Source organism: Chamaea fasciata, unplaced genomic scaffold (assembly GCF_029207755.1).
Source record: "Chamaea fasciata isolate MVZ Bird 193981 ecotype frontalis unplaced genomic scaffold, bChaFas1.0.hap1 SCAF_1, whole genome shotgun sequence".
Classification (NCBI taxonomy): Eukaryota; Metazoa; Chordata; class Aves; order Passeriformes; family Sylviidae; genus Chamaea; species Chamaea fasciata.
The window spans coordinates 94,917,038-94,936,831 of NW_027094086.1; the positions used below are offsets into that span (position 1 = coordinate 94,917,038).

The 19,794-nt window shown below is 43.8% G+C and overlaps 1 protein-coding gene across 2 annotated transcripts in view; it reads right to left on the minus strand.

Moving 5' to 3' along the window:
* The window catches only part of SLC66A2 (solute carrier family 66 member 2), a 73,180-nt gene extending 63,270 nt beyond the window's left edge, over nt 1–9,910 (minus strand). For both annotated transcript variants that reach the window (XM_066189648.1, XM_066189640.1), the window contains exons 1-2: nt 9,832–9,910; nt 9,158–9,514 (exon numbers count right to left, since the gene is read on the minus strand). In XM_066189648.1, coding sequence (XP_066045745.1) covers nt 9,158–9,360 — 203 coding nt within the window. In that variant the 5' untranslated portion in view covers nt 9,361–9,514; nt 9,832–9,910. The remainder of the gene's footprint in view (nt 1–9,157; nt 9,515–9,831) is intronic.
* Nucleotides 9,911–19,794: the final 9,884 nt, after the last annotated feature.

Consider the following 19,794-nt stretch of genomic DNA (forward strand, 5'->3'; position numbering starts at 1 on the left):
TGGCTGGAGACCTACCCTGTGCCTCATGCTACTGCCCAGAACACCATCTTGGGCCTGAAAAAGCAAGTCCTGTAGAGACATGGCACCCCTGAGAGAATTGAGTCAGACAATGGGACTCATTTCAAGAATAGCCTCATAAGCACTTGGGCCAGAGAACACGGAATCAAATAAATATACCATATCCCATATCATGCACCAGCTGCCAGAAAAGTAGAACACTGCAATAGACTGTTTAAAACTACCCTTAAGGCACTTGGCGGAGGGACCTTCAAAAATTAAGAACTAAACTTAGCGAAGGCCACCTGAATGGTCAATACCCGAAAGTCCATCAATCGAGCTGGTCCTGCTCAGTTTGAATCCTTGCACACAGTGGATGGAGATAGGGTCCCTGTGGTACACATGAGAAGTATGTTAAAAAAGACTGTTTGGATTAATCCCACCTCGAGCAAGAGGAAACCCATCCGTGGAGTTGTCTTTGCTCAAAGACCTAGTTACACTTGGTGGGTGACGCAAAAAGATGAAAAAACCCACTGTGTACCACAAGGAGACCTTATTTTAAGTAAGAACTGTGTGTAAGTTTTCATTATATATATATATGTGTGTGTGTATAGTTTAAGGAAGGTATTGATTTAGGATAATGTAGATGGTAATAGAATAAGGGGTAGATAATGTCCTAGGTTGAAGTATATTCTATCACCATCTTCATAAACTGTTGAAACCAGGTGAGGCGGTGCTCCCTGCCTCCTCCACCCTGGCTTATCTTCTGTTAATGGGCCCATCAGCACCTTTGCTACACAGCTCACAGATAACCCCCTCCTGGACTACCTCCTGTTAATGGGCCCATCAGGCCTTATCACATGACTCACAATCCCATTGTGAAATGCTCTGCCCAGAGGGAGGAACCAAGCATTCCAGCCTGGATATAAGCTGAGACTCTGAACACCAGAGGGGCGCTTACCCACTGGATTCCCGGAGGACCCGAGCTACCAGACCTTCCTACAAGATCACTGCTTCAGGAAGACCACCTCATCTAGACTGCTTCCATCACTCCGCTCAGGCTGTATTCTGACTCTGTCAGTGGTCTTTTGTATTATTGCATCTATTTTATTTTACTTTCTTTTCTTTTTTTTTTTTTTCCTATTAAATTGTATCTCTGGCTTAGAGCCTCTCATTTGTTTTGCTTTCAAACCACTACACACAGTTACTAAGGTCAATCTTTGACCACATCATGCTGACCGAGTCCCAAGCCTCACAGGCATGGCAATTATTGCCCTCTTCTTGACAATTCCTGTTTTACAGCACCCTGGCAAAATGTAATTTGTTAATGCTTGGGCTACTTTCATAGCCAAGCTCCATGCTAGTAAAAACCAGCTAGGTTCACCATCACGCTGCCTCACACTACTGTGTTTCCACTGCAGCCATTTCACCAGGCAGAGATTTTTTTGCTACAAGCCAACTAACAAGGAACAGGAGAGAGACTGGAAAGACCTTGACTAGCTTCCTTGGAAATCCTGTGCAGAAGAGCCAAGCAGTCACATCAGTGAAAACGCAAAGTATTTCCTGCCTAATGGCATATAGCTGAGGAAATGTACAACTCCTTGAGCCTCCACACTACTGCCAGAGGGCCCACCAGTAACTATTGCAGGAACAGCTGTTCAGTGACTTTTAATCCCCTACTTCTTTCTACCCTGGATAGAACCGTTACTGTAACAAACTGGAGAACACTATGAGGAAGGAAATAAAGAACACCACTGATAATCATAATCATACACAGTTGTGCTCTGGGTAAGGCTTTCACCGCACTAGTTCAAAATGCAGGGGAAAAGAACAGAAGTTTAGCCTAGCCTATGGCCCCAGGCTCATGATTCCAGAGCTTGTTCAAGCTGCGTTCCTGATTGTGGCCAAGTTCCCCTCATTTACGGGAATTCAATACTATTATATTTGTCTCTTACTCGGGGATGAGAAAAAATAAGGGAAAGACTTACTGAGAATTATGGAGCAGTTAACTATAAACCAGTTTACATCAGGTTTAGAAAAACCATTTCAAATTACAAGTGTATTTGCATGTAAAAATACAGTAATGCATTTAAAAGGGGCTGAGCTAGCAGCACAAGTTAGAAGCTATTATGACAGTAAATCCAGCCACAGGTCACTGCAAGGCTAGTTTCTGCCTGCTGATGAGATTATTGGTCATTCACTAATGGGTGCCCCACATAAATACTGCTTGCAGTATAAATACCTGCTCACTACAAACACAAATAAGCATAGCTGCCTGCTTGTCTGATCACAATTAGTCATGCGATTTAAGTACCGTTGCAGATCCCCTTCACTTAAACACTAGGTGGGAAAAAAAAAAGCAAAACAAAATTCAACACAGAAGAGAGTTAAAATGGAAATTTAAAAATTCTTATGGGCACTTCAGACAATGCAAACCACCCATAAGGTTTTTCACAACCATCCAGTCAAAGACAACAAAGGTTATACAACAAAACATACTCATCTGAAACATATCTCCCCAAACACGAAACCCCAGAATGAATCTTGCAGGTAACGCAACCCTCTAAACTGGATCACATATACAGGAAAACAAACAGCTGCCATGGAGACCAACAGGCAGAGCAAACTACATCACATGAATTACACGCTACCTGGGCAGCAAAACTGTCAAGGACCACTCTCAGGTATTTGAAGCTGCAAAAGTAAAGCCAGAAGATTCATTTTGCTCAGGATCATGGACATGAACACCACTCTGACTTGCTTACCCTATTTTGCACTGATATCAGGGCCTGCTAAAGCAACACTAATCCGGTTTAAGACTCCTCAGGCCAGCTTTAGCCAGGAGCACTATGGGATGTACGCCCTGCAGGGAGAGCATGCCATTCCATGTTCTGTTTTCTTTCTGCCTCACAGACATTATTCCTGTCTCTGCGTAAGCAGTAGCCAGGAGAGGAGGAACATTAAAGTAATTAAAGCACCCTATGAGAGAAAGATGAAGAGCCTTAGGATACACTAGAACACACTTGCAGAAAAGATCAGCTTTGAAGTCCTGGGGGGGAGGGGTCATCACCATTATTCTGCATTTTCATCCCATAACTACAATGTTGTATAACAAAGAGAACAGTGACACTAGCAGTATTCAAGGAACTCAGATTTCATATGTCAGACCGTAAAGAGACAAAGAGCTTTTCCACTCTTTACTTCACTTGTAAAAACAAAAGAACCCTTTACTTCCTGTACTAGTCAAATATGCAAATAAAGGGGGAGAGAATGGCTTACATGTTATTAGTGTTTCCACAGCCTTTAAATGACTAATGCAAGTTCAGGGTGATGAAGATGAGAGAAGTGCATGTTCAAGTTAGAGCAGAGACTAATAAGTTATTGAGAAAACGACGTCATTCCATTGGTACAATTCAATTCTGCAATAATCCTGCTATTCCAGTCCTGAGTCCACTTGAAACAGCAAATGCCAATTGTGAAAAAGAAGCCTAAGCAAGACCAAACATAAAAGGTTTGCTTACCACTTTTCCTAAGACATTTTCAAAAATAAATTGACTGCTTTTGGTGCAGCCAGATCACCATCACCCTGACCACTCTGTTTCCTCCTACACTCCTGGTATGCAGTTCCAGCTTTGATCTGCTGTCTGCTTTTCAGCTCTTTTGAGATTCTAGGCAACATGGAAAGCACACAGGATACACCACACTACCAGGACAATGACACATTGCCCAGGGTAGCAGCATGGCAGCTGCCCTGAAAGCCATCCCCTACAATTACAGAATTTAACCTGTAGGACTTAAGCAGGGAGAAGAAACAAACTAGTTCTGCAACAGGATCTTTTGATGCAAAGTTCCTCTTGACATGTAAACTTCCAAGACTTTATGCATCATCCCAAACTAAGCTTCTCACTTTGGCATACAAAATTCTACTTTACTTTCTGCACAAAAAAGTAGTGCGTCTTATCCCTGCTCTCTGGCACTTATACAAAGGAGGAGGAATTGCATAACACTTTTGCTCTCAATAGCTGAGCAAGATTCCACCAGTAGGCCATACATAAGGCAATCTTTCAAAGCTGTAGTCATTCTGTCAGCTTGATTCATAGCATCATGCCACATTCCACACATGGTAAAAGCTGGCAAGATCCATTTTAGTAACAGAAGCCTTAAAAACACCAGTTTCTCGCAGAAAGTCCTTCAGACATCACTGCTTCACTTTCTGAAGTCAGAGCAACACCGGACAGAAGGGATCTGGTCCACAAGTGGCACTGTAGGTGTTACAGCATAATAAATACCTAGGAATCTACCCCTGACAAGAGCAAGTTCACCATTTCTCTGTAAATTACCTCCACCCCCACACTTGAGCCTCTAAACTTCTGTTCTTAAACAGGGAACTCATTCCACTGACTTCAGAACAGAGGGCTCCCAGTTCTATTGATATTGCTGTTTTAAGAAGACTTCTTGTTTCAGGTCAACTGATCTGGAATGGGTAGAGGGTTACCTTTGCTCAAAAATAACACAGCCTATAGTCTCCATCCTGTCCCTGGCTGTCAGAACTTGTTCCCACGGTTTGCCTTAAGGCAACTATTTTGTAAGAACAACTCCAAAACTGGATGGTTTTATTTTCTGCTTTTAGATTTCTGTGGCACTGCTGTATGAGTGTTAGGACAGTGTCCCACAGAATTTCAGCTCAAAACCTTCGGAAAGAACACTGTCTTACCGGAAAATATACAAACCCTATTTTATAATTACATCCATTTTACAAAACGTAAAACTGAAAAACATCCGAAAAAACTTCTGGGGATACCAGGCAACGTAAGTGCTTTTGACTGCACTTAGTCAAGATACATATAAAAATGTCTACACTGGTTTCTAAGAAATCTATAGTTCCTTTTCCTCTAGCTATTTATTCTCATTTTCATATTAGAAGAAACTGTAATTTATCTCTTCATAAGCTCTGTTTTAAGAAAGAAATGGCAAAGAGAAAGAGGGGGAAGAGACAGAACTCACAAGTAAGTTTTTCTGCACCCTCCACCCCCAACTGATTACACAACTCTCACCCGCCTTCTCATCTCCTGTTCTCCATCATGACAATGCAAAGCTACTCAGCTAGCAACCTGCTGGCCACACCAACCCAGAAGATCTGTGCACCTTGGTCTAGTGCCACAGGGAGCTCTGGATCCAGTCCACAACTTCCAAACAGCCTGGGACAGCTTAAACAGATAATTAATCACCTCAAAGCTCAGGGTATCCCTTGAGTAAGAACACAGAGCTAACTCAAGAAAGTATAGTAAGACATAAGGCACAAGCTATCAAAAATGGTAATGAAGTGTTTAATTAAAAATGCAGAGCGAAGAAAATTGCTATCAGGGTTTTTTTGGTTGGGTTTTTTTTGGAGCAGATTATATACTTTCATATGCACAAGAATTACAAAGGCCTAGAGTTCTGCACTGCCTCTCGATATCTATCCACAGTGCAGACCTTCCCCAGGCTGTGGGGCTGGAGAAGACAGACAGGAGAAGCAGAACTGACAATGGCAGGACTAAACAAAGGGGCAGCTGATGCAGTCATAAATCATATCCAGCAGCTATACTGGCACCCCAAAATAAATACTGCTTTGATGTGTTAGATAAAATTGCAACAATATATTACTACTAAAAATAAATTAGTATCAAATCTACTACAGCACAAAATCTGCTCTTCACACTGGTAAACAGAGACTCCCTTGTGTGATGTTATAAGCACAAACTAACTACTTTTCAATTTTTTTAAAGAATCCTCTTTAAAACAGCAAAATATTTAAATGGCCAAACTTCTACTTTCTTTCTCCTAAACAAAAGCCATGCATGCATAAATAAAGTGAAGTAGAATCATGCCCATTGCTATCCATACCTTGTCTTCATTCTTCCAGACCAACCCTTTCCCAGTGTTTTTACACTAATTCTGGTACATTGCTGGAACATAGCAAGGCCAAACACACTTAACTGAAAGTAGAAACATCTCTTTAAAGGTGACATTTTGAGACATTGTGTGAAAGAGAAGCATGAAAAATGGATACTGTGCTATTGTCATCACTAGCAAACTAGAAGTCCTCTGGGCACATCTTGAAATTAAGTGATTAGATGTAAGAAAGATAAGAAGGAAAGGAATTGCACTGAGTCCTCCTGACTTCAAAAGATGGCTTACCACTGAAGACAGTCTAATCAGAAAAACAGAATTTGTGAGAACAGGTAACTGGAAACAAGATCGTTATCCTTGATCTCAGTAGTACTTTGTTCACTGACTACTGTCAAAGTGCAATCCACCAGCTGTGTCTATTGACACATAAAACATGCCAAGAAGATTAGAAGCAAATCTCCTCTATTTGGAGGGGAGATGAAAGGTCAAACTTAACCTGCAAAACCAGACATTAAACCAAAAAAAGGATAACCTCTGAAATAACCAAGTAAATTTAGAGGAACCTGCAGAATCCACCATTCCACAAAGAGGATGTAAGGGAATTGCCCCCAAAGCTGAGGAGAAGGAAGTATAATAAAGCCATAAGGGAAAGGTGGGAGGACTGGGTCTGTTACAAGTAACACAAATACAGAAACACCAGCACTACCCAAGAGCGAAATACAGAGGCATATAACCAAAAATACAGAGGCATAAAAGGCGTTACAGGCAAGAACAGTCTGTCCTTGTGAGCCGCAAATTCAATACATGAAATTTTAGGGAAAACCTGGAAGTAACAACAGAAACAAATTATGGAAATGTCTTTGAAGTTAAAAACAAAACAAACAAGAAAAAAAAAACAATAGAAACATCAGCCATCCTAGGAAATAATTAAGTCCTGAAAAGCAACACTATTAAAACTTCAAAGTTTTTAAGGCCTAACAATTTAAGTACTTATTTTTGGATCAGGGTGGAGGGGAAGTCTGTAAAAAATTACTCTGGCTTAAATCACGTGCTTAGTAATCAGAGGTAATGAAGAGAAACCAAATGAAACCAGGAGCTATACGGCAGTGAAGTTTTCAGAAGAGAGACCTGGATTAATACTGGGTTTGCTAAAGGGAAGGAGATATCTGGTACTTGGGGAAAAAATTATATACAGAACAAAATTACTTGTAGGAACAGTTCTCTCCAGGCACCAGAATGGATTAAATTATTTAATAAATTTAAAACAAAATAAATAAAACCCTTCCAATTTCTTCAAAAGAATATTACATATACAATTAAAATAATTAACGTCTATGTCATTACCGAGAGTGCTGTGTCCCAGATAATGCATCTGCCACAGGTGACATTAACCAAATAATGCAAAAATGGAATTGCCAAATGCTTGATGGGATCATTTTAACCATGTTCACAGAAATTGCAAGCTCGTGCTCTACAATCTTCCAGATGCTCAAGGATAACGTCTACCCTCAATGCTGTTTTCATGACTTACTGGTGCTTATAACTAACTACCAGGGATGCCTAATTTTTTAGGCAGACAAGCAAAATATTATCTCCCAGGAACACTGAACTACCATTATACAAGTACTCTTGTCTTTTAGTTCAGCAGAACTAGAAAGAGACAATTCATTGCCAGTACAGACAGAAAGATTTCTGCAGGCTCCTGTGTGAAGCCATTCCATGCCAAGTTCCAAGGTGACCAGAACTTACACAGGGCTTATACATGTCATGGAGTGATACTATTATGTGGCTTAACTACTTACAGTAAAACAATTACATACTCCTATCAATATAACTGCATTCTCTCTCTCTCTCTTTTGAGGTATTGACAAACCCTTCAACATTGACATAAATCATAACTTTTCATTACTTGCAGCATTTATACTTTCATATCTCTCTTAACCAGATGTACTTAAAATCAATTCAATTTAAAGATCTTTCAGTTCTTCCATAGTCTGAGTCACACTTAACAGATGCACTCACCTGAGTTACCAAGAAACTGCCAGCATCTCCATTCAGGTGCAAGTAATTTCAGTATTTTAACTACCTCCAGTAAAACCAACAATTAGACTATTTCTCTTTCTAAAACTGCCAGCTCAGGCTTTTCACTTCTCCTGCCAGCTCCTCTACTTCCCTCTTGCTCTCTGCTTTCTCCATATACTTCTCCCCAGGAAAACACAGTGCCAATGCAACAAGTAGCTCTGATCTAGTGATGACTTCTCTGTTTGACTGCCAGCTAGTGGTGCCAAGAAAGGGTCTTCTGTTTTCCACTCCAGCACAGTACTTACATGCTGCATTTTACTGTACCAGAACCCAGGAAGCCATTGTACAGTCAGAGGAGGTTTCTTTAAAAAGAAACTGGAAACCAACAAATGGATGCAGCCTGTTACCTATCAGTTCTTTATGGATTAAAAAGCATTATTTTGTAGTCAAAACTGAATCACAAAATAGCTGTCCTTAGTTGCAGTAATAGCCCAGACCATTTCATCTTTGGTATCCCAAGCACATTCTCAAAGGTGTGGCATCTATATAATCAGAAGTAACAACCAAGATGTAAATAACACTGATTCACAGAAATGATACCCTAGTAACATTTTCTTTGCCCAGCAGCACAAGACCTAAATATGGAAACATACTTGCTTTTAAGTACTGAAAGTGGCATTGAAAGCAAAAGAAAATTGTTTTTGAAAGGCAGCACATCTTTTCCTTGCTAATCCAAGAATAAAAATTTTCATCTGTAGTTGTGCATGAATATCTACAAGCGAACCCCCTCTGAAGCCAGCTGGCATCCTGTGAAAATCCAAGAATTTATGGCAAGTGTTCCAGTGACGTTAATGCCAACTAGACACTAGAATGAGTGTGTGATACCAAAGCTTTCACTATGAAAATGGAGATAGAGGAGCATGAGAAATGTAAAATACAGTCAGCAAGAAAAAAGACCTGACTTAGCATAAAGCTCTTTACCAACAAGTTAAAAAAGTTTCATCTTGGAAATCAGAGTGCTGATAATCAGCACTGGCAAGGGGAACAGACTATGCTCCCCAGCCCAGTTCATTCTATTTAATGCAGTATTATCATATCAGAAAATTGATGGAAAGACAGCATTTAGAGCTTCAAGAGAAGGGAAAATATACGTAAAACATTATTTCCTCGAACATTCCAATCAAAGCTTTACAGATAGCAAGCAAGCACGAACCTTTAGAACTGGGCAGAAACACGGCCAACATACCAAAAAAGTATCCGGAGAATGTTTGCGACCAGCAACACCAGGCAGACGTAGGTGGAGAAGCCCTCCGCGTTCTGGGTCCGCCGAATGTCCCGGTACTGGGGGATGTAGGGCACGACGCCGCCGAAAACCATGGCCCCCGCGGCGCCCCAAGACACCAACTGCTGCATGGGCACCAGCAGCCACTCCAGGCCGCCCGGCTCCATGCTGGGGGCGCGCGGGGAGGCGCTCAGGCTGAGGAATGCCCTCAGGCTGAGAGTGCCCCGCCGCAGCTCTCCGGCCGGGGCCGGCTCTAGCCACGGGCGGGCTCCTGGCCGGGATGCGGCACCATGACTGCGCCCTCTCCCGCGGGGCCCGGACCTGGGGAAAGGGACGGGGCGTGAGCCTGGCTCGGAGGAGGGCGGCTCCGGCTGCTGCCAGTCGGGCGCTGGCGAGCCCGGACCACCGCCCTGCCGCGGGCGGGTCGGGGCCGCCCCCGCTCCAGCCTCAGCCCCAGCGCCAGCCCGACGCTCTACAGGGGAAGCCCGGCCCCGGCACGGCAGCCCCGCCGCTCCATCACTGAGGAGAGCGGCCGACGGCCGGGCAGGGCGCGGACACGCGGCTCCGCCGGCATCCCCGCCCGACTCCCGCGTCGTGTCTCCGAGGGGACTCCTCTGCCACCCGCGCCCACCCCGCACCTGCTCCCCGAGCTCCGGCCGCCGCCGCCTCCTCCATCCCCCAGGCGCCGCTCCGCGGGCGGACAGCGGCGACCGGGGCGGCCCGTGACGCACCGCGAGCGGCCCCGCCCCCGCCAATGAGCGCCGGGGCCGCCCTTTCCTCTGGCGGGGAACGGTGGCGGCGGGCGCGGCCTCGGGTCCGACACCTTCCTCCTTTTCCCTCCCTCCACCGCGCTGCCGGCCGCGGACGAGACCGGGACACGGCGGGCGGGTTGGTGCCGGAGGGGCCTCGGCTTCCCCGGGCACACCTGGGCGTCTTCTCCGCGGACTGCGCTGAGCTGCCGCCCCGCATCCGACCCTCCAGGAGTTACGGAAAATTCCGTCATGCCTCATGGACAAGGGGGAATGGCTTTAAACTGAAGGGGAGTAGGTTTAGATTAGATATTAGGAAAAATTTCTTTACTTTGAGGGTGGTGAGGCACTGGAACAGGTTGCCCAGAGAAGCTTTGGCTGTCCCGTCCCTGAAAGTGTTCAAGGCCAGGCTGGCTGGGGGCCTCTGAGCAACCTGATCTAATGTTAAAGGTGTCCGTGGCAGGGAGGTTGGAACTAGATGGTCTTTAAGGTCTCTTCCTACCCAAACCAATCTGTGATTTCTGTGCTTCTGAATTGCAGTGGCTGGGGAGGGAAAATGTGCATCTTCTATCCAAAGTAGGGCAGACCCAAAGTAACCAGGGAGTCTACTACTGCTTGCACTGGGCTAGCAAAGGACAAGTGCTGCACCCAGATGCGTGGAGAATCACAGCATGGACGCTGCATCCACCTCCTTCAGCCACACTTAAAAGGATGGATCATCCACCATGCATCCAAGTGGCTGCACAACTGTCCTCAAAGCTTGTTCCTTGGGCTCCCCATAATACTACCGCAGACATGCTTCCTTCTACCTTGTAAGTGCCCCTGCTGCTCATCTAACAGGTAGGAAATGAGATGGGTTTTCCTGCATCTGAGTGATGTATTATTTTGTGTCCTATAGCAGCAACTGCAAATGTTTTTTGTGAGTCTTAAAGGGGAAAAGGAGCTGTATTAAAAATAGAAATGTCTGGTTTAGGACTTAAGAAGCCTTTTGTTTACTTCCTGCATAGCAACACCTCACTCAACTGCAACCATTTCTTCCACTGGGCAATTCTTGCAGCGTATGTGCAGCACATGAACCTGCACATTACCGCAGAATGTATTTGTCAAAGACATTCTTGGAGTATCATCACACAAATATCCAAAACAGCCTCCTATATAGATCAGGTGACCAGAGATAACATTGGGACTTACCTTTCCTACAAGGAAGCAGCAGCTACACTGCTTGAACAAAGCTCTATTCCATTACACAGACTTCATAGATTGATTGCTGATGTTAAAAATACATAGTGGATGTTTTGAATTCTGATTTTTGGATGAGGATCTTGAAGTTTCTTATTTCATTGCATCTAACTCAGAGAGAGTATAACAATCCAATTATGTATAAACTGCATTATTTAAAACATTTTATTATTTAATGGCTCATATTTCATATATCACTTGCACACTATCGTCAGGCAGCTACGCCAACTTCTTTACACGCTTCCCTTGGAGCCCTTAATACACTATTTTTCCTTAGGCACAATGGTCTAAACAAACCTCAAGCTGAAAATAGCAGTAGCCCAGATTAGAAAGTCAATTTTTGTTCATGTAAATACAAGTATTTTGAGAAATCAGGAAGAAATTATCTTGAGAAAATAGGTATTTTGAAGTAATGGTTACTGAAGTAGAAGAAACTGCCCAAGCTGGCACCAGATCTCCAGGTTAGCTTCCAGAATTATTGCAGTGCTCTTAAGTCTGTGCAATAACAAATGGTATACAATATTAAGATTCTAAAATACTCAACTGGAAACAGACAACTGCCTAAACTTAGGTTGCTCTCCCTTACTCTAAACTATAAGGGTAAAAACTGTGAATTCAGCACATTGCTGTGTGAACACAATTCATTCCTGGTCACTGAAAAACGTCCTAGTTGTTCAGGAGTTAATCCATGGATGTAAGCTAAACTGACCAGTGACACCAGACACTGGGTAGGAGGAGGAATGACAGATTGGCTGAACTCCTCGGGCTGAGCAGCTGCCAGCATCAGGGAGGGACCCTTCAGGTCTCAGGATATTCTAAAAAGCCAGGCTCGGGTTTTTTAGTAGCAGTACCATCCTGAGGTGCTTGCTGCCTCCAGCATAGTGTCCTGCCTGGCACAGGAACATCCAACCATAGCAGACCCAGCAAGACTCCAGTAGGAGAGTGTGCTGGAAGAAATTTATCTAAACCTGCGGTGATAACAGGTGATTGGAGTCTTGCATCATCAAGGAAAAGTTCTGCAACCTGCAGGTCTGAGTGCAGTCACACAAGAATGAGCCTTGTGAGGCTTCATATCAAAGCAGATTTCTTTTTCTGGGAGATGGTAACTGAGAGGGAGCTCAAAAGGACCACTCTCTTGGTGTAAAAGCGGAGACTACCCTAGAAACAGTACTGCTTCACTGCCAGACAGCAATCCTCTCTTTCAAGTGAGGAGAAAAAGAACAGGTGCATTTATTTTTTCACACAGACTGGCAAAATGCCCGCATTCGGGGGGAAAAAAAAAAAAAAAAACCAAAACCTCTATTTGCTAGGACTGCACTACCCATTCAGAAAACAGAAGCAGACAAAGTCTCACACCAGATCTTTGAAGACTAAATTAATGTTTTTAGGACATCTGCTGTAGGAGAATTGAAATTGATTATGTGAGCAACTCTAGCCACCTAGTTATGAACCAGCTTCTAACAGTTAACATTTTGGTGACAACATAACAAGAACTTTGATTTATTTTAGATTAAGAAATCTGATAATAAATGTTCCTGTATTATCTTTGGATATGGTTGAAGCAACCTGAAAATGGTGGACAGACATGGGATATTTTCAAAGGGCTTTTAACTTTAGTGTTGGTAGAGGTAGTAAAAATTACTATATAAGGTTTAGTTTTTGCAAATAGGTCCACTGACTTCAAAAAAGTAAGCAGAGCCCCACTTCTACAATTGGCCCTATATGGCCATATTCCTATCAGGATGACACTGGGACCAACAGGACACAGGAGTGAACCACACAATGGACCAGTTTCATGACAAGCCTTAGCTATCTCTTTGCAGTTTTTTACAGGATGTGGAGGAGGAAGAGAGCTGTTGGTACTTCACTTGTAGTTACTGCAGTAGCAAAAATAGCAGATTGCTGCAAGTGTCCTAACCAGTCTGTTGTTCTGTCAATTTATTTTGAAAGATGAGTATTAAAATTATTTTATATTCTACATTAGAGAAATGCTGTTGCACAGAAGCAAGCATATGAAGTCCCTGCAAGACCCTGCCAAAGTGCAGATAAGCTCTAAGTTACTTCTTGAACACATTGCTCAATAAATATTGTCATAAGGATAAAGTGAATCCCTATGGTAGCCAAATCCCCTTCAATTATCACATTATATATCTCATTCTACAACTACAGCCATGGGGAGATTAAAAAGAAATGTTCACTGTACTATTCATGAAACCAGTAAACGGGTCTTAAGTGTCTTGAAATTGGCAATTCCTTCCATAATGTATTATCAGTACATCAGCTGTCCTCTCAATTTTTTGATTTTTTTAAAGTAACCCTGCTGCAACTGGTGGCAGAAGCTACCTCCTGGCGCCTCTTAGCCCTGTTGAGCCCCTGTTCTGGCAGCTGATGGACGGAATCAAGCTAGCATTAATAGGAGATACAGTTTTATTGTATATCTTCACCACTCTTCCTTTCTCCTTCTGCGCTGGTCTTTGCAAGCAGAACAGTGAATATCAGCATGAGTGAAACACCCTCTGCACTTCCAAGGAGGAACTCTGACAAACATGCCCAAGCCTACAAACCCATCCCTGGGCAGTAGTCACATGCTTTGCACTGGGGAGCAGGAACCAGGACCATGGAAGTTTATGATTAGACTCCTCTCTGTACTTGGACTGCTACCATCTCCACAGACAAATGGAGAAAAAGCTATAAAGCAAACATTCCAGGGCAGGAATCAGCCTGACAGCTGGCAGAGATATATGAGCCCTTCTTCAACCCATTACAGCTTTGTAAACAATGGGCAAAGTTCAGAGTGGGGAAATAAACCAACAGCAGTCCCAGTTCAACTTCTTACCTGAGTAAGCAGCTACAGAGGTATGAAGCTGAACCAGGACTGCTTAACCCACAGCTTGCTCTTCTGTCAAACATGTCCAGCTGGCTGCAATTATTTCTTCCCCACCTGCTCTTGGGATGCCTTTGGTGTGTCCCATGGCCTCAAGGTCACCTCAGCAGTTGGCTGCAGCAGAGTCCTTAGGCAGCTCCCAATCCACCTGCATATCCTTGCCCATGTCCAACAATGCAGCCAGAAGTTCTCGTCTCAACAACCTTTAGGAGTAGAGCTGCTTCCTCTTGAGAAAATATGTAATAGAGGAAGGTCTCCACAGATGGGATCTGCACAATGTGCCAAGGGAAAGTACCATGCAGGCTCCATTCATTGCAGATCCAATGCATGGGGCTCAGCATCAGAAGGGACAGATTCCTCTTTTTGTTCCATCTTACTAAAATGGCTATTTTATTAAGCTGTTTTTTGTTGGACCTTTCTTGATATGATGCAGAAAGAGCTCTGCACCATCTCCCTCTCTCATGCACTTTGGTCCTCCCTGGCAAAATGCTCACTAATTACAGGATCAATTGCATTCCACAAGAAGCTGCTGATACCTGAGAGTGAGCTGGGAAAGGAGTGTGGTGAGTTGATCTTAGGCAGCTGTGAAGCCCCCATTGCCACATGCTCACTTGCTCCTTTCCTTTCTCCAGGATGAGGCAGAGAATCAGCAGGGTGAAGCCATAGGAAAAATACCTATGGCTTGACATAAAATTCTTGTTGTGAATAAAAAGAAGATAAGTAATGCAAAGGCAACCACTCACCACCTCCCACTAACAAACCGGTGCCCAGCCAGTCTTGGAGCAACAGCTACTTTGGAAGAAACTTCCTGCCCAGAGCCTGGTTTTATTGCTGAGCGTCATGCTGTGGGTCTAGCTTGTCCCTTTTATCACCTGGGTCAGCTGTCCTGCCTGCTTCCCCTCTCAGCCTCTTGCATACCCCCAGCCTGTTTGCTGGGGGGGAGGGCAGAGTGAGAAACAGGCAGCCTTGATGCTGTGCAACCACAGTTCAGTTACAGCTAAAACACTGGTGTGCTGCCAGCGCTGTTTTGGTCACAAGCACAGCACCGTACAGGCCACTGTGGAAAAAGCTGACTCCATCTTAGCCAGAGCCAACACAGGGCATGAAATGCAATTTGGGAGATCCTCAAGCTGACTTTATCGCTGAACAAGTGAGGCTGTAAATGCAGTGTCCAAAGTGTCAGGAGAACTATCACTAGCGTGCTCTGACTCCCTTTCTCTCCACTGTGGAGTAAATAAGAAGCAGAGAGAGAAAAGAAAAATTAAAGAGAAAACTACCGTTTCATCATGATTCAAAATACCACCAGGCGACCTGGAGTCAGAGCATTATAGCACTCAAACTGTTTTTTCTTTCTCTGTTCTAGGACAAGGACAAAGTGCTCCTGGTGGCATTTGCACACTGTAGCACACACCTGGCTTGTTTCTGTTAGATAAGCTCAACATCTCTGGTACACTTAAGAACAGAAAAAAACTAATTTTATGCTCTCCTTGCCATGAGTAAGGAGTGCAGAATGGGGAAAAAAAACCCCTAAAGACCAACTTTATTGCAAGAGTAATACTTGACTCGAAGATAGTTTAGACAAGATAGATACAAACACTGCAGACTGATTTTTCTGAAACCCCAAGGAGCTGCAGTCACAGGTGCTTTTGATTAGTACAGCATCTATCCCAGAGAGAAAATTAGCATCCTCATGTGTCCTCTGAGCCACTCTGGCCAGCTCCAAAAGTGGGAGCAGCCCTGGAGGCCCATGCCACTGCACCTCTTCCCCAGTTGTGGAAGGCCAAATCTCCAGTGCTCTTCTGCTCAGCTGATGCTTGTGCTACCTATGCTGGCAGTGTCCCTTGGCACCCTCTGGCCCCCCTATGCTCTTGTAATTTCAGATGTCTTTTGCCAGGCGTGCTTGGAATATGTACCCAAATGTCTTCTGCTGGCAAGCTCCATATGGAACACTAAATGGAGCTGAGGTGGGAGGGCCTTCTACATTACCCGAGCTGCATAAAATATCTGTCATAACTCTTAGCAATTCCCCTCCACCACAAATGTCTTACACAAGCAGGCAGGCCACTGCCAGTCAAGGTTTCAGTCTTAAGAGCATATCTGCAAAAGATCTTTGTTTCAGATGAGAAAGGGCAAGCTTTTTCTCCCAACAACAACAACAACAAAAAAGCCAAATAATCAGAGTACCACACTCTTGGCCTTTTTTATTATTGTCATTGCTCACTGACCCACATCTTGCTGTTAGAGCATGTGTCCTACACCCGATGTTCCCCAGTGTTATTACCCATATTTGCCCAAATCAGCTCACGTTTTATGCAACCACAGTAAGTGCTTTCCACTAATTCAAGGTGAATTTAAACTGCCTGTACCAGTGAAACTCCAGTTGCCTCCTCTGGGAAAAATTGTGTCTGAAGCTGCAGGGAAACTTTAGCATGACTGCAGTTTGGTCACAGAAAACTTTACCCACAGTTCTTTACACCTTCTGGAAATGCAAAATGGGCGTTTTCCAATTAACTACTCCCTCCTTTGCCCAGCTTCCAGCCTCTTCAGCACAGGGTCTCTTTATCAAATATTTTAGAAAAATACTCTTTCCATCACGCACCGCAACACATGCCATGTTTAATATCTGTGCACAAAATGTGCATTCTGCTCTGGACCACGAGGTCCCTGGAAGGGAGCCACACCAGGCTGTGGGATCTGAACATGTGAGGTCAGCTGCCTGTCCTTGTGCTGCAGGGGCTGCCCATCCTGCCCTCATAGCAGAGCCTCGTCTGTTACTGTGTTTTCTTTCAGAAAGCTCCGCTGTGCACGTGTGAGGAGCAAGGCCATAGGGAGTTTTGAGCACAGCTCCCAGATGCAATGCCAGGCATGCCAGCAGCAGGCCACCAGGCCAGAGAAACACACCCTGCTCCCTCTCCCATCAGGGACAAACACTTCCAGCTCCCTCCTGCAGCCTTTCAGGAGGCGATCTGCATGGTGGATACTCCTTCACCTTCACTATCCAAAGGCAATGGAACAAGGCTGGAGCAGAAAAAAGCATGGGAAGCAACATCGCTTACCAGTCATGTCTGGGAAACATAGCTGGAGATTTCTGGATCACCACATAATAATTCAGTCAACAGCAGTGGGTGGGTGATTTCACAGAACCATGAATTACACACTGCTCTTCACAGAGCCAAAGGATGCCACCACCACCCGCCATACCAGCCTCCACAGTCACCTTTCTGCTGCTCCTGCATTTATCCCGGTACAATACACTTACAGGGAAAATTATACCCTGTGTTCTGTTACAGCTGCTTAGCAATACATGATGCCCACAGCACACACTGAACTTCTGATCAAGATTATCCTTAACCCTATTAGTTTTCTTTATGAAGAAACTTGCAGAAAGGGGCTGACTGAAAAATTTCACAATAAGGGGATTTGTGAGCAGCAGTCGCAAAACAGAACATTTTTATTAAAGGCAAAGCACCTCCATCAGGGGTCAGGTTTTCCAATGGCTGGAATTACCCTTTTCTCTTCAAAGATCCAGAACCTGAAATTTGAACCATGAGCTTTTATTATTATTTATTTACCCAGGCTTTTATTATTCACCTCAAATGACTTTGTCTTTCAAAGGAGCACCAGCTGTCACACACCACTGACCCGAATGCCTTTTCCCCTGCCTGAGGCATTTGCATTTTGCTCACCATGTCTTTCCATGCTTTTGAATAACAACTTGTTAGTCTACTGATGTTACCATATGAAAGAAAAGTGATGCCTTCACCAGGAAGTACTCCAGTGGCACAAGCTGTCAGTGAACTGCATTATGCTGAATCAAAAGATCAGGTAAATGTTAAAGTTTGCAACAAGAACTATCAGCACCATTTAGGATTGCTGCATATTGAAAGCTGATGACCTAGCAAAGCCAGATGTTTTTTTCTGCACATTGTGTCCCTCTGAATCATGACTGCAAAGTGACACAAAAGAAGCTACCTGAGAGGGAAGGACCAAACACAGCATGACTCAAAGACGCAACCCAACAATTTAACAAAAATACCATGACCGTGGTGCAAGCACTAACTTGTACCTAGCCCTTTTCTCTTCAGAGAAAACTTTTAGTATTGACCATGCCTCTGCCAGGAAGAAAAAAAAGCAAACCCACAACATTTGCAGGGCCATTTGCATCCTGCTTTCTTGATCTGCAGCCAAACAAGCTGCCATGTTGGCCCAGGAGCGCTTGCCTACTTGTCTCCTTCCAGGACTAAATTTCCTGTTTTCTTTCTTACCACACGTGTAATATTCAGCTTCTCTTTGAGATGTCCTCTCTCCGACCTCACCTCCATTCCAAAGCAGCCCTGAGCCAGATATGCTTGGAGTATGTGACCAGAGGATTCCTTACCCCTGGTATAGTAAATCTTATTTGTCAGCAAAGAGGAGGGAGAGGCTCTATGTAACATCCAAACAGCAAGAGTAATGCATTTCTACAACAGTTCTTCTATCTCACCACACCACAGACTTTTACAGCATGGCCATGACCTTGGAGCTATGGTTTTATAAATGTTTAAACATGCTTTTATGTCCTATCCTGCTACCCTGAGTTTTCCTTCCAGCAGTGGAAGAACTAGGATTTCCCTAGGAAAGAGCAAGGGAAACATGCTTTGGAGACCATTTCAGCTCACACTGTGAAGAGTTCACAGCACAGGTCTGCAATACTGAAATAGGATGGAACCAGATGGCACCTCAACCTTGAGGTCACCCTACTTTTTATTTTTGCTTCATGTTCTTCATACTTAGACATATTTAGACTGGAAGTGACTAAAGTCTAAGCTTTTTACTGAAAGAAAGTAGCATAGAGCATATTTTGGCATGGAAAAAGAATTTATGTTGTCAAATCATCTTTTACTCCTGTCTCAAACCCCCTCAAGACCTGTTTTTGTACTCATTGCCAAAATTAACTTCTTGTTATCCTTTTAGTATACAGCATTCTTATTGCAGTAAATACTCTTATGAGCACTGGGGTTTACTGGTTCTCAGCTAGCCTTCTGCTTTTGAAACAAAACAAAACCAAAGGGTCTTTGCTCAGTTTCCCTTAGCCCAGGGGTGCATTCCGCACATGGACTATGCTTTTAAAATACGGCTCATCTTACATCCCCAGGTTTCAGACCCTGGAAATGTATGCAACAGCTCAATTCTGAATTTCTAAGCCCTCTGAGAAGGGAGAGACTAGAGGACAGCAAAGCAAAACCAAGCATGCTACTTCTATTATAAGTAAATTCATTGTTAAGCAAAGTCTGTTTGGTCTTGCCATTTGTCTCTCCTATTCTTAGGCTTTCTGAACTTTGGAACTTTTCCATTACCACTTTTAGCTTTAAAGACACTTCCATTTTTATTTCATAGACCCAGCTGTGCACTATTGGCCTAATTCAGCTTCAGATCTGAACTAAGAGGGCCATTCACATCAGCTGCTGAGCCCACAAAGAACCAGACCTTTGAAGGGGGAAATGCATGGTGAAATATTTTTCAGTCTCTTTCACACTTTTAATTGCTTGTCCTTCATTGCTGTGCCAGCTGGATATTTTTGTTTGTTTGTTTGTTTGATTGATTGTTTTGGCCACACTGACCTACCTTACAAAAATAAGGAGCTAATTACAGAAAGCCTTTATCAAGTCATGCTTATTTTCAGTTGAACTCTAACCTGGCCTTTGCTAAAATGTGGCACTACAAAGATGTAGTGGGATTCCTGCAAATTG